The sequence below is a fragment of the Bos taurus genome, chromosome 8 (assembly GCF_002263795.3).
Source record: "Bos taurus isolate L1 Dominette 01449 registration number 42190680 breed Hereford chromosome 8, ARS-UCD2.0, whole genome shotgun sequence".
Taxonomy (NCBI): domain Eukaryota; kingdom Metazoa; phylum Chordata; class Mammalia; order Artiodactyla; family Bovidae; genus Bos; species Bos taurus.
Genome location: NC_037335.1, coordinates 81,710,015 through 81,725,069, shown reverse-complemented (window position 1 = coordinate 81,725,069; position 15,055 = coordinate 81,710,015). Strand labels below are relative to the sequence as shown.

The 15,055-nt window shown below is 35.5% G+C and overlaps 1 protein-coding gene across 21 annotated transcripts in view; it reads left to right on the top strand.

Annotated features, from left to right (window-relative positions):
- The window catches only part of FANCC (FA complementation group C), a 343,951-nt gene that overhangs the window by 248,810 nt on the left and 80,086 nt on the right, over window positions 1-15,055 (top strand). For all 21 annotated transcript variants that reach the window (XM_024995472.2, XM_059888957.1, XM_059888956.1 and 18 more), the window contains 2 exons: window positions 465-578; window positions 1,478-1,542. In XM_024995472.2, the coding sequence (XP_024851240.1) occupies window positions 465-578; window positions 1,478-1,542 (179 nt within the window). The remainder of the gene's footprint in view (window positions 1-464; window positions 579-1,477; window positions 1,543-15,055) is intronic.

Below are 15,055 nucleotides of genomic sequence, written 5' to 3'. Positions count from 1 at the left end.
TTTATAGTAAATTCAAGTATATTTTGATAAGTATCATAAGATGAGAATATAATTTTTTTCAAGTAGTTTTTCCTAGTACCATTTATTGCATAATCTTTCCTTTCCCTAGTAATTTGTGATGTGTTCCTTGTCAGGTATTAAGTAATCATCTCTACTCTGATAAGAATGTTTCACTGAGTTTAAAACCAGTAAAGATCACATTTCTAGTGTAGTTAAAGCCTTGTTCGTTAGTTATACGTATTTCACTATTAATGTTTTTTTTAATTTACTTAATGTAATAATTTTATCACTAACTTATTTCCTCTTTATATCTGAATCAAAGTGAACTGAGTATTTGGAAAAATTATGATTATTCATTTCATTGAGACCACCCCATTTACAAATGACCCAGCTTCTTGGCCTTATACATAATAGGCACTTATTTCATTTTGAGACCTTTTTCTTTTTCTGTTTATGTTTTTTAGAGGTTGTTATCTCATATAGTTTCCACATCCAGATTTGATATAAAAGAAGTTGGTCTTTTTAATCAAGTTCTTGGGTATGCACCCACAGACTACTATCCTGGTTTACTTAAAAATGTGAGTATTTTTAATTTATTAGTATTGAAATTTTCATTGCTTAATGTACCATCTGCAAAAAAGGTAAATGGAAATATTTCACTTCTCCAGGAGAGATGTTTAACTTTTCTGTGTTTATCTCTTCTTACCTTGGGTGGACTCATGGCCATGTAAGGAAAAAATGTGAGATGAGAGATTAGAGAAGAAGAAGGAAACCAGGAGAGGTTATTCTAAATCAACCAACCTCTCTGTCCCTTAACACATCTCATTTATTCTCTCAAAGATTTCTGGGAGAAGAGACTTCCTTAACCAATATAAACACAGTCTTTTACTGTTGGACAAATTTCATATTTAAAAATAACCTGATGGGAATTTTATGTTAAGGCAAAATATTCAATAAATAACAACCTTCTATATATTTACATCTTAGAATTAAAGCTGTGATTTCTTCTGCCTTAAATTTTAGCCAAATTCAAGGAACAATTTATGGTCTTAGCACAGCTCTTTTAAAAAATGTTTGAGATTTTAATGTTTGAATACTGTTCTAGTCTTTTGGAAGCTGTATACATGAACAGCATTTTTAAAAAATAATAAGAAAGAAAAAAGTAAACTAACTCTAGCATGGTTTTATTTTTAATAGGTTTGGTTTTAATTTGGGGGAAATTAATGACTTGCCTAGTATTAATTTGCTTAAATATTTAGGAGTACAGAGTAACAGACATTAAACATAAAATCCAGATTATTAGTAAATGTGATTTGGCACTGCTTTCTTTTTATTTTGAAGAAGTAAAGCAAGGAGAGGATTGGTGGGGGAAGAGAGTGGGGAATCTCAACGGAAATATCACTCACACCAAGAAAAATAGAACTGATGTAATCCTGTTTGCAGCGTGAGTTAACCTGCAACTGATTTTGTTTTACAGATGGTTTTATCATTAGTGTCTGAACTCCGAGAGAATCATCTTAATGGATTTAGCAGTCAAAGACGGTAGGTGTTAAACTAAACATCCCCCTTCTCAAGTTTCAAAATGTATCAGTTTGTTATGAAAGAAAAGTTTTATAATTCTTAGGAAATGCATGTTCATAATTATGGTTATATTCTATGTAGAGAGATTATTTTCAGGGGGATACATGGCAAATTGGCAATTTTTACAGATTTTCTTTTTTTAATCACTTTTCTCTCAACTCTCAGGTCGTTAAGTAGATCAAACAATGTCTCTTGGGTACCAATTGAGTAAAACTGATACCCACATATGCAGAATCCAACACAAAAGAAAGAATGCATGGCTCAGTGTGAGGCTGTATCATTCACACACACAGTTACACAATCAAAATTATTTACAAGGCAGCAGATATTTGGTATGCACAAATAACCTATTTTAAGAAACATAATATACCAAAATCTAGACTAACCAAATCAAATAGATTCAGACAAATTAAAATGCAATTAATCATATTACAAAATATTTCTTCACTAAATGAAAGAATTCAAAGTTGTTTTGATTGGTGAGCATTTTTATTTTTAACAAATCATTAGAAGAATCTGGAACCAAAGAAATTTGTAATTTTTTTTTTTTTTTAATAAAGCTGTTGCCAATTAAAGCTCTGTCTGAAATGGTGTTTGCCCTCAGCCTTTAGGAACCATTTGTATTTAATCCCTTAAAGTAAAATATAAAACTCTTAGATGAAAACACTGGAGAAAATGTTTATAACATGAGATTTGGCAGGGATTTTTTTGAATACAACACCAAAACCATAAGAAACAAAGCAGAGGTAGATAAACTGGATTTCATTACAATTAATACAATACCTGGTAAGTAAGATATATCATTCAGTTGGGAATAATATATCTGATAAAGGATTAATATCCTGACTATAAAAAAAACTCCTAAAAACAACAACAAAAGCTCAATTCAAAACTGTGGCGGATTCATTTTGATATTTGGCAAAACTAATACAATATTGTAAAGTTTAAAAATAAAATTAAAAAACAAAACAAAACAAAACAACAACAAAAAAAACCAAAAATGGGTAAGAGGCTTTATTAGGGACTTTATTAGAGACTTTATTAGTTGTAAAAAGATGTACAACTGTCCAATAAGCATATAAAACGGTGCTTAAAATTACTAATTATTATGGAAATTCAAATTAAAAGTCACAGTGGGATACTACAACACGCCTAAGTAGAATGGCTATAATTTAAAAAACAACAAACAGAATGGAAAATGACATTTTGGCAAGGATGTGGAGAAAGTAGAACCCTCACACAATGCTGATGAGAATGTAAGTGGTAAAGCCCTAGTAGAAAACAGTATGGCAGTTCCTCAGAAAGTTAAGCATAGCATTTCCATAAGGATAGCAATCACTGTAACTGGTTTGGTAGGCAGTGTGGTGGTTTATTATAAAGTTAAACACATTCTTACCATTGAACCCAGCAGTTTCACTCATGACAAAGAAATGACAAAGAAAAATGTAGGTATTCACAAATGTTTCTACATAAATATTCATAGCTGCTTTATTTGTAGTAGTTCAGAAACAGAAACAATCCAGAGGACCATCTTCAAGTGAATACAAAAATAAATTAAAAATTATCTGTTACCATTGTTTAAAAAAAATGAAAAGACAAGTCATAGATTCTGAGAAAGTATTTTCAAATCATACATCTGATAAAGAGCTCATACCCAGAATATACAAAGAAGTCAGTAATAGGAAGACAGATAACTCAGTTAAAAAACTGGTAAAAGATGGGAATGTATGTCACTGAAAATATATATACATACACCAGTGGCTAATAAGCACACAAATGCTTGTATGTGAATGTTCATACTGGCATTATTCATAATAGACCAAAAGCAGAGGCAACCCAAATATCTATCAACTAATGGATGGATAAAATATGCTCTGTCCATACAATAGAATGCTATTCCTCAGTGAAAAAGGACCAGTCTTCTGATTCCTGCTGCAGTATGTGTTAACATCAAAAACATGCTTGGACTTCCCAGGCGGTGTGGTGGATAAGAATCCGCCTGCCGATGCAGAGGACACGGGTTCTATACTTGGTCCAGGAAGATTCCACATGCTTAAGAGCAACTAAGCCTGTGTGCCGCAACTGCTGAAATCTGTATGCTCTGGGGCCCGCAATGAAGAGTAGCCCACACTCTCCGCAACTAGAGAAAGCCCGCATGCGCCAATGAAAACCCAGTGCAGCCATAAATAAATAATCTAAATTATTAAAAACAAAACATTATACTTAAGCCAATCATGAAAGGCCACATACTGTATGGGTCCATATTTGTAGAATGTCCAGAATAGATAAATCATAATAGAGAGACAGAAAATAGAGTATTTGCTGCCTGGGACCAGAGGTAGGTAGAGGGGTTTCCTGCAAATGAGCACAAAAGATCTTGAGGTGATGGAAATGTCCTAAAAGTGGATGATGTTGAAGGTGGTTATCCAAGTCAATAAATTCATAATTCAATAAAATCTTTTGAATTCTACATTTTAAACAGGTACATTTTGTGGTATATAAAGTACACCTTAAAAAATAAGATGAAGTGCCCATAGGGTGTGTGGAAAGCACTTACCATCATTTATACATCAGGTAAAGACTTTGATTTAGCCTTGAGGTGAATGTTGAATAATGGATCTTTGAAGTAATAGAATTAAAAATTACTGAAGGGGATTTAAAAAGTCAGTAGGATGCAATGTGTATTTACACTCTACACCAAACTCCCACCATAGGTAAAGTTGATGATTTCTTAAAATTCAGTAAGAATAAATAGAAGCAATAACAAGAAGCTATTAAATAAATAGAAAAGAACAGCCAGATTTATAAGGTATTTGCAGTTTATAAAACAGACAAAGGATTAGTGTGCAGACTATAGAAATGCTTCCTGCAAATCAATCATAAGGCAAACACTCCAGTATGGAAATGGACAAGATATAAGCGGGTCATTACTGAAAGAAGAAAACTGAAAAAATAATAAACATTTTAAAAATTCTTAAGGAGTGATGTCAGCAAGATAGCAGAATAGGAAGCATAAGTCTTGTTTCCCCACAGAAGCACTAATTTAATAGTAGTGTATGATCCAAAGAGCCTTTGTAAGAAATTCAGAAATCAATTATGAAGTACCCCTGGCAAGCTCAAAACCAAGCATAACCATATTGAAACATGTAAGAAAGCCATTTCATATCAACCACAGTAGCCCCTCCCCTAAGCTTTTCAGGCTTGGGGGATTGGAAGGAAAAAAATCTAGGTTGAAGCTTCTACCTTGGGAAAGAAAGAATGGCATGTGTCCAATGTTCTAACTTTTGGGAGACTACCTGAGGAACTGCCATCTGTCTTTCCTAACTCTGACCACTGACAGGAAACCAGCATACTTTTAATGGCTGGAGACCATGGAGAGTTAAACAGTGCTTAGCTGATTTTTGTAGCAACAGAGAACTGGCAGTGCCACAGACAGAGGCCGGCCCAGGTTAACATGATTAGGACAAAGTACCCAACTCACAATTTCTCTTTTAGGGTGGGGGCTAGGGAGAAGAGTAGAATGTACATACAATGTTTCAGCTTTTAAAGGGGCTGCTGCTGCTAAGTCGCCTCAGTGCTTCAGTCGTGTCTGACTCTGTGCGATCCCATAGACAGCAGCCCACCAGGCTCCGCCGTCCCTGGGACTCTCCAGGCAAGAACACTGGAGTGGACTGCCATTTCCTTCTCCAATGCATGAAAGTAAAAAGTGAAAGTGAAGTCGCTCAGTCGTGTCCGACTCCTAGCGACCCCATGGACTGCAGCCCACCGGGCTCCTCCGTCCATGGGACTCTCCAGGCAAGAGTACTGGAGTGGGGTGCCATCGCCTCCTCCTTTAAAGGGGCTACCCTGGACTACCTTAGAGATTAGTTTCTGTCTCCCCTGACCTGAGGCAGTAAGGGAAGGCGTATACTTTGGATGCCTGAGGGGCTACAGAGAACAAAAGAGCTTAGTAGCTTGTTGTACCATCAGAGAATCTGTGGTACCACAGATAAACACTAGAGGGAGAAAGAGATAAGAAACTCTTGAAAAAGAAACTCAGAGCTCTCTAATTGGGAAATTATGTACACAAACATAGAGAAGATGCATCCCCAGAAAATGTTTGAAGGCCCCCCAGGTTCTCTAGACAGATTGATTAAAAATCTTCCCCTGTATAGAACCAGTCCATAAAGACCAGGAGAGGTGACTCTTCAAATTCAAAAAACACAACAAAAAAATAATAAGACACACAAAGAAACAGGAAAACATGGCTCAGTCAAAGGAATAAAAGGAATCTCTACAAACCTACCTTAAAGAAATGGAAGTCTATGAATTAGCTGATTATTCAAAATGATCATTCTAAAAAAAACTTCAATGCACTGCAAAAGAATACAGATAAACAACTGAACAAAATTTTAAAAAATGATGCATGAACCAAATGGGACCACCAGCAAAGCAAATAGAAGTTATTGATGAACAACCAAGCAGATATTCTGCAGCTGAAGAATACAGCAACTGAATTTAGAAATTCACTAAAATGGTTCAACAGACTTGATCAAGCTACTGGAAGACATGTTTTTTGAAATTATTAAATTAGGAAAATATAAAGAAAAATTAATACATAAAAGTTAAGCCTAAAAACTAATGGGACACCATGAAATGGACCAGTTATACACATTGTGAGAGTGCCAGAAGAAGAAAGCAAAACGTAAAGAGCTTATCAAATATGAGGAAGGAATTGGACACCCAAATTAAAGACCTTTGACAAGATGAACTGAAAAGGCCCATCTGAGAAATGTTACAATCAAACTGTCAAAAGTTAAAGACAGGAGGTTGGAGGGGCAAAAAAGTCAAAGAAAGAGAATATTGACAACAGTAAGAAAAAACAAATCACATTCAAGGACACTCACATAAAGATTATTAGTACATTATTCTGTAGAAACATTAAGTCCAGAAGGGAGTGGGATGATATATTCAAAGTGCTAAAAAAGAAAAACCTACCAACTGAGATGATTATATTCTGCCAACTGTCCTTGGCATGAAAGAGAAATTAAGACCTTCCCAGATGAGCAAAAGCTGAAGGAGTTCATCACCACTAAACTTCCTATAAGAATCGTTAAAGGGAGTTTTTCAAGTTGAAAACAAAGGAACTCTAGACAGCAACACAAGAGCATCCCAACATACAAAATTCTCTGGTAGAGTAAATATATAAACACATATAAAATCATGTAATACTGTAATGCTGCTAGGTCACTTCAGTCGTGTCCGACTCTGGCGACCCCATAGACGGCAGCCCACCAGGCGCCCCCGTCCCTGGGATTCTCCAGGCAAGAACACTGGAGTGGGTTTCCATTTCCTTCTCCAGTGCATGAAAGTGAAAAGTGAAAGTGAAGGCGCTCAGTCGTATTCGACTCTTAGCGACCTCTTGGATTGCAGCCTACCAGGCTCCTAACTTAAAATATAAAAATCATTAAAAAATGGTAACTGTAAAACCATGTTAATGGATAAAAAGTATTGCACGATGTAACTTATGACATCAAAATCATAAAGCACAGCGAGGAGATACAAAGAAGTAAAGATTTTTTTTCCTACAACTGAAGTTGTCAGTTTAAAATAGATAGTACACACACACACACACACACACAATGGAATACTACTCAGCCACAAAAAAAGAGCAAAGTTTTGCCACTTACAACAATATGAATGGACCTGGAGGGTGTTGTGCTAAGTGAAATAAGTCAGACAGAGAAACACAAATATTTGTATGATATCACTTATATGTGGAATCTAAATAATAAGACAAACTAGTAGGTATAACAAAAAGGAAACAGACTCACAGATATAGAGAACAAACTAGTAGTTCCTAGTGAGGAGAAGGAAGATAGGGAGAGGCAAGCTAAGGGTAGCGATTAAGAGGTACTAGCCGCCGCAGCAGCAGCTATTATGTATAAAATAAATAAGCTACAACCTAAAGGGGTAGGATAGCGGGTGGGAAGGAAGTTCATGAGCTAGAGGATATATGTATACTTGTGGCTGATTCACACTGTTGTAAGGCAGAAACCAGCACAACACTGTAAAGCAATTATCCTCTATTTAAAAATAAATTTTAAAAAAGCTGTAAGGATATATTATACAACACAAGGAATATAGCCAATATTTTATAGTAACTATAAATGGAGTCTAACTTTTAAAAATTATGTACACCTGAAACTTATATGATATTATATATCAGCTATATCCCAATTTAAGAAAAGATAAAAAATAAAATAAATTGCTGTAACTGTAAGATAGTTAATGTTATCCCCATGGTAACAACACAGAGAATACCTATAGAAGTTGCATAAAGGAAAATGAGAAGGAAATCAAAGCAGATCCCTACCAAAAAAATTTTTTTCAACTATACAAAGAAAGGCAGCAAGTGGGAAGAATAGGGACAGAATAACCAAAGACATACAGAAAACGGCGAAATGACAATAGTAAGTCCTTCTCCATTAGTACAGAAAGTCCCCTACTTGTGAATGAGGTCTGTTCTGAGAGTGTGTTCATAAATCTAGTTTGTTCCTAAGGCCAAGAGAGTTAGCCAGCTAACACTATAATAGGTTTATGATATGTTTCATACAAGTAATATGTAAAAAACAATATAAAGGAAGCATTTTTAATCTTATAGCAGAGTACCTTGAAAAGTACAGTAGTCCAGTGCAATAGCTGGTATACAAGGGCTGGCATTGAGTAAACAGGCAAGAAGAGTTACTGACTGGATAGGGAGAGGAGGCTGGGAGATGGTAGAGCTAAAAGATCATCAGCAATAGGAGATGGAGGGCAAGCTGCAATTTCACTCATGCCAGACATTGATGGCACATGTTCTGGTTCCTTGCTGGATTCAATTCTATCTACCCTGTTGAAAAAATGACCCAATGATGTCTAGGTAGCAGCTCTTTTTTTCTCATCCCAGATGACACAGAATGATATAGAATACACTGGGCTGCATTCTGATCAACTGCTATAGCCATCACGTTCCATTCTGCATTTGGGTCCTGTGCCTCAAAAGCTAACAGTGCCTCCTAAAATAAAGAAAATCCCCTTGCCATTTCCTGTCATGAATCTCTTTGGTTCTTCAGTTACTTCTTCATTTTGTCTCTCTTCATCCTTTCTCTGGTCCTCCAGTTCCATCTGGTCTTCATTAGTAAGCTCCTCGTGTTGCACAAAAATAGTACTCTACAGCAAAGTACACAAAAGCACAACCCCTTGTAAAGGATGCGTGAACGTGACAATATATGCCAGGCATGTGAACTAACATGATTAAATATGTGAACGCACATTCATATCTTCAAAAATTCACAACTTGTAAGTTCATATGTAGGGGGACTTACTGTAATTACTTTAACTGTAAATGCATTAAAATCTCCAATCAAAAACCATAGAGTGACTAATTGGCTAAAAAAATAAGGCCAACTATATGCTTTCTACAAGAAACTCATTTTAGGTGTAAGGATATATATAAAACCTGAAAGTGAAAGGGTGAAAAAAGGTATTCCATGCAAATGGTAGCCACAAGAGAGCAGGGGTGGCCATACTTTTATTAGACAAAGTCAAAAACTGTTTCAAGAAACAAAGAAGGACGTTATATAATGGGAAAGGGGATCAGTTCTCTCAGAAGATAAAACATTTTTAAATACATATGCACCTAACAGTAAAGCACCAAAATACATGAAGCAAATATTGATTGAAGGGAAAACTAGAAAGCAGCACAGTAATAATAGGAAATTTCAATGCCCCATTTTCAGTAATGTATAGATCAACCAGACCAAAGGTCAATAAAGAAACAGAGGATTTGAAAAACATCAAAGATGAATAGGACCTTATAGTTATATTTAGGACACTCTATAATAGCAGAATGTACATTCTTCTCAAGCACACATAGAAATTCTCCAGGATAGATCATATATTAGGCCACAAAACAAGTTCTAACAAATTTAAGATTGAAATCATACCAAACATCTTTCTAACCATGACAGTACACAACTAAAAATCAATAATAGGAAAATTGGGAAATTCACAAATATGTGCAAATTAAACAATACACTATTGAACAATTAATATATCAGAGAAGACATCACAAGGGAAATTGAAGAATATCTTGAGACAGATGAAAACAAAAACACAGTATACCAAAAATTATAAGATGTAGGAAAAGCAGTACTAAGAGGGATGTATATAGTGATAAATGCCTTCATTAAAAAAGAAGAGATACCTCTAATCAGTAACCTAACTTTATACCTCAAGGAGCTAGTAAAAGAATGTACTAAACCCAAGGATTCAGAAAGAATGAAAAAAATTAAGATTATAATAGAGATAAACTAGAGAATAGAAAAACAGAAAAAAGGTTTGGTTTTTTTAAAGATCAACAAAATTGACAACCCCTTAGCTAGACTAACAAAAACAGAATATTCAAATAATAAATACCAGAAATGAAAGAGGAGATGTTACAACTGATGCCGTAAAAATAGAAAGGATCATAAGACAGATTATAGACCTTTATACACCAACAAAAAATGGATAAATTTTTATTGATATACCAAATTATAAATTTAAAAATCTGGATAAATCTATACTAGTAAGGAGATAGAATCAGTAATCAAAATCCTCCCCAACAAAGAAAAGTCTTGGACCAGATAACTTCACTGGAGAATGCTACTAAATATTTTAAAAAGAATCAAAAAATTAAAGAGACACTGCCTATGCTAATAGAATGTCCTCTAGACACTGACACATCTGATACATTCCTTATTTGCTCTCTAGAATGATATTTTCTATGAGGTTTTTTTTTTTCTTTTTTTTTTTCCTTTTTAGAAAGAATTCTAGATTTCAACAGAAATTTCTTGTGGATATTTTTCTGAAAGCATTGAAATTTTAGAGAAATTCTGTCTCTTGGGTTAGGTTGTTATTCTTACCAGAAAGCTGAATTTAAAAAGGAATTTGATGCCCAACATACTTTTTGAGTCTCTTTATGAGTTTTGAAAATCCTGCTTTTAAGACCTAAAACCAGAAAGTTTGGTTCTACCACCAGAAAAGAACCTGGGTCCCTGAAAGCTTGTGTGAGACTCAGAACTCTTAAGTCTACAATTCTAGTGAATTCTGCCAAGTGTGTTCTCTTGTCTTGAGCAGAAACTGATTTTGTAAAATTAGTTAGTGGAATGGCATCATGATATTTGAGAGAGCTGCCAAACATGCTGGAGCCATTATAGTTGTTACTGTCATAAGTTATTTATAATAATTAAAATATGTATCACAATAATATGTAAGTTTTTCCTACTCTGTGTCTGAAGTTATCTGTATATTTTTAAAATTTAAAAATAAAAAGATTTGAATTTGAATATAGCATTGTGGGAAAACTACTTTCTGGTACATTTGAATCCAGATATTCATTCCTATTATTTATGAAACTTGGGTTTTATCATTACTTTCCTTCTGCTAATATGGCTTCAAATGTTAAAGCAACTCAAAGACTCTTAACTTAAATCCCTCATAAACAGTGCTACACTGCTTTTTTCTGGGATTTGTTTTTTTATAGAGGGTTTCTATTTTCTTTCTTCTTGCCACTTGAATGTTTAAAGTTCATTTCAAAACAATTCTCAAAGCCTATAGAAAATATAGAAATTAATAACTTCAGTGCATAAATTGTCAGTGGAACAAAAGGAAAAAAATAGGAAAACCTATTTGGAATTTCCTTTTGCATTATTTTTAGAGGTCTGATAAATGATCTTGTCATAGTGCTTTAAATAGAGTTTCACTTGCCACCAACTAAAATCAACAATCTAATGACAGAATGTTTAAAATCTCTCTTGTTCTTTGCTATAAACTGTCTAGAAGGAGCAACATTCTGGACTTTCTGAGCATCATCAGTTCAGCTTGTATTTCTGTGGTTTGCTGCAGATGGTTTGGAAAGTGCAGTGCACCCACATGGGAAGGATATCTCTAGCAGTGTATGGTTACCATTGATTCTTCTGCAGTTGAATTCTTGTGCAAAAATCGTTTGGAAGTGCTGCTCTGGCAATCAGTCAAGACCTAATGCTTAGTATAATCCAGTCTGGAAAATATTGCATAAGTCTGGTTGAAGTTAAATCTCCACACTCCAGTAAAAGAAGGCTGTGAGCACTTTGGAAGATTATCATTTGGTCTGTCTGCATTTTGGTAGAATCAAGAGCTACCTCAGTTATCTGAGACGTTAGAATTTTTCAGGAAAATTATCTTGGACTTTTTCCAGCCTAATTAGGAGATATAATCTGCAGCCTGTAAGTGTCAATTCTTGATAAATGCCCTTGGTGCTGAGGTCATCTTTTTTACCCACTCAGTGACCAATAATAGTCTCTGACTCTCCTTTTTTTTAAGATAATGAGAGAAAAGTTGTACTTATAGGTCTTTTAGAGAAGAGAACTGATTGGTAAGGCTATAGAGACAAGAGCATCATGTACTCCTCCTGTATTTCAGAATTCTGGATTTATTATGAGTGCATGTAATGCTCAGGCATATTTTGCAATTTCTCAAACTTTCATGGAGCCTTTATTCTGTGCAAAATATTCTGCTAGCTGCTGTGCAAAATATACACACAAAAGAAGCAGCTTCCATCACACACAAACAGTAGCTTTCTCTTTTCTTATCCTAACCAGTAAGCTCATATATTCCAAGAGTTTAAGGTATTTACAACTCAAGGTAAATATATCTTTTTGTTAACAATGTAGATTATAGACTCAAAAACACACGAATTAATTTTAGGTCTAAAACAATCTGGATGGTGAGTTAGAGAAAGATGATAGAGCACTGTGGAAGATAAATGCTGTTGAGAGACCTCAGCCATTTGGAAAAGTGGTAAAGAACAAGAAGTGAGTTTTAAAATGGGTGAATATTTAAGGAGAAAAGACAAACTGTTCACAATGAGAAGATATCATTGTGTTATTGTTGTTCAGTTGGAAAATCATCTCCGACTGTTGGCAACTCCATGGACTGCAGCACGCCAGACCCCTCTATCCTCTGCTGTCTCCTAGAGTTTGCTCAAATTAATTTCCATTGAGTCAATGATGCTATCTCATCTGCTCCCTCTTTCTCCTTTTCTCTTCAATTTTTCACAGCATTGGGGTCTTTTCCAGTGAGTCGTCTCTTCGAATCAGGTGCCCAAAGCATTGGAGCTTCAGCTTTAGCATCGGTCCTTCCAATGAATATTCAGGATTGATTCCCTTAAGGATTAACTGGTTTGATCTCCTTGCAATCCAAGGGAATCTCAAAGAGTCTTTTCCAGCACAGTTTGAAAAGCATCGATTCTTCAGTGCTCACCCTTCTTTATAAGATAACTCTCACATCTGTATATGACTACTGGAAAAACCATAGCTTTGACTAAATGGACCTTTGTTGGCAATGTGATGTCTCTGCTTTTTAATATGCTATCTAGGTTAATCATAGCTTTTCTTCCAAGGAACAAGTGCCTTTTAATTTCATGGCTGCAGTCACCATCTGCAGTGATTTTAGAGCCCAAGAAAATCTGTCATTGTTTCCACTTTTTCCCAGTTTATTTGCCATGAAGTGATGGGACTGGATGCCATGATCTTAGTCTTTTGAATGTTGAGTTTTAAGCCAGCATTTTCACTCTCCTCTTTCACCCTCATCAAGAGGCTCTTTAGTTCTTCTTTGCTTTCTGCCATTAGAGTAGTGTCATCTGTATATCTGAGGTTGTTGATAATTCTCTTGGCAATCTTGATTCCAGTTGGTGATTCATCCAGCCTGGTATTTTGCATGATATACTCTGCATAGAAGTTAAATAAGCAAGGTGACAGTATGTAATCTTCTCATACTTTCCTAATTTTTAACCAGTCTGTTGTTCCATGTCTAGTTATAAATGTTGCTTCTTGACCTACATATAGGTTTCTCAGGAGGTAAAGTAGGGTGGTCTGGTATTTTCATTTCTTTATGGATTTTCCATGGTTTGTTGTGATTCACACAGTCAAAGGCTTTAGTGTAGTCAATGAAGCAGAAGTGGATATTTTTCTGGAATTCCCTTGCTTTCTCTATGATCCAGCAAATGTTGGCAGTTTGATCTCTTGTTCTTCTGCCTCTTTGAAACCAAGCTTGTACATCTGGAAGTTTTTGATCATGTACTGCTGAAGCCTTGCTTGAAGGATTTTGAACATAAACTTGTTAGCATGTGAAATGAGTGATTGGCCATGATTGTATAATGGTTAGTACTCTGTGTTGTGAAATGAGCAAAACTGTACAGTAGTTTGAACATTCTTTGGCATTGCCTTTTTGGGATTGGAATGAATGTTGACCGTTGCCAGTCCTGTTGCCATTCTTGAGTTTTCCACATTTGCTGACATTATCGAGTGCAGCACTTTAACAGCATTGTCTTTTAGAATTTTAAGTAGCTCAGCTGGAATTCCATCACTTCCACTAGCTTTGTTTGTGGTAATGCTTCCTAAGATCCACTTGACTTCACACACCAGGATGTCTGGCTGTAGGTGAGTGACCAAACCATCGTGGTTATCTGGGTCATTAAGATCATTTTGTACAGTTCTTCTGTATATTCTTACCACCTCTTCTTTATCTCTTCTGCATCTATTAGGTCCTTACTGTTTCTGTCCTTTATTGTACCCATCGTTGCATGAAATAATACTTTGATATCTCCCAGTATTCTAGAAGAGATATCTAATCATTCTCATTCTATTGTTTTCCTCTATTCTTTGCATTGTTTATTTAAGAAGGCCTTCTTATCTCCCCTTGCTATTCTTTAGACCTCTGCATTCAGCTGGATATATCTTTCCCTTTCTCCCTTGCCTTTCACTTCTCTTCTTTCCTCAGCTGTTCGTAAAGCCTCCTCAGACAACCGCTTTGTCTTCTTGCATCTCTTTATCTTTGGGATAGTTTTGGTCACCACCCCTTGCACAGTATTACAAACCTCCATCCACAGTTGTTCAGGCACTCTGTTTACCGAGTCTAATCTCTCAAATCTGTGCATCAACTTCACTGTTAATCATAACGGATTTGATTTTAGGTCATACGTGAATGGCCTAGTGGTTTTCCTTACTTTTTTCAATTTAAGTCTGAATCTTACAATAAGGAGCTCATGATCTGAGCCACAGTCAGCTCCAGGTCTTGTTTTTGCTGAGAGCTTCTTCATCTTTGGCTGCAAAGAACATAATCAATCTGATTTCAGTATTGACCATCTGGTGATATCTGGGTGTAGAGTCGTCTCTTGGGTTGTTGGAAAAGGGTGCTTACTATGGCCAGTGTGTTCTCTTGACAAAACTGTTAGCCTTTGCCCTGCTTCATTTTGTGCTCCAAGGTCAAACTTGTCTGTTATTCCCAATATCTCTTGACTTTTGTATTCCAATCCCCTATGATGAAAAGGGCATCTTTTTTTGGTGTTAGATCCAGAAGATCTTTTAGGTTTATAGAACCAGTGAACTTCAGCTTCTTCAGTATCAGTGGTTGGGGCATAGAATTGGACTAC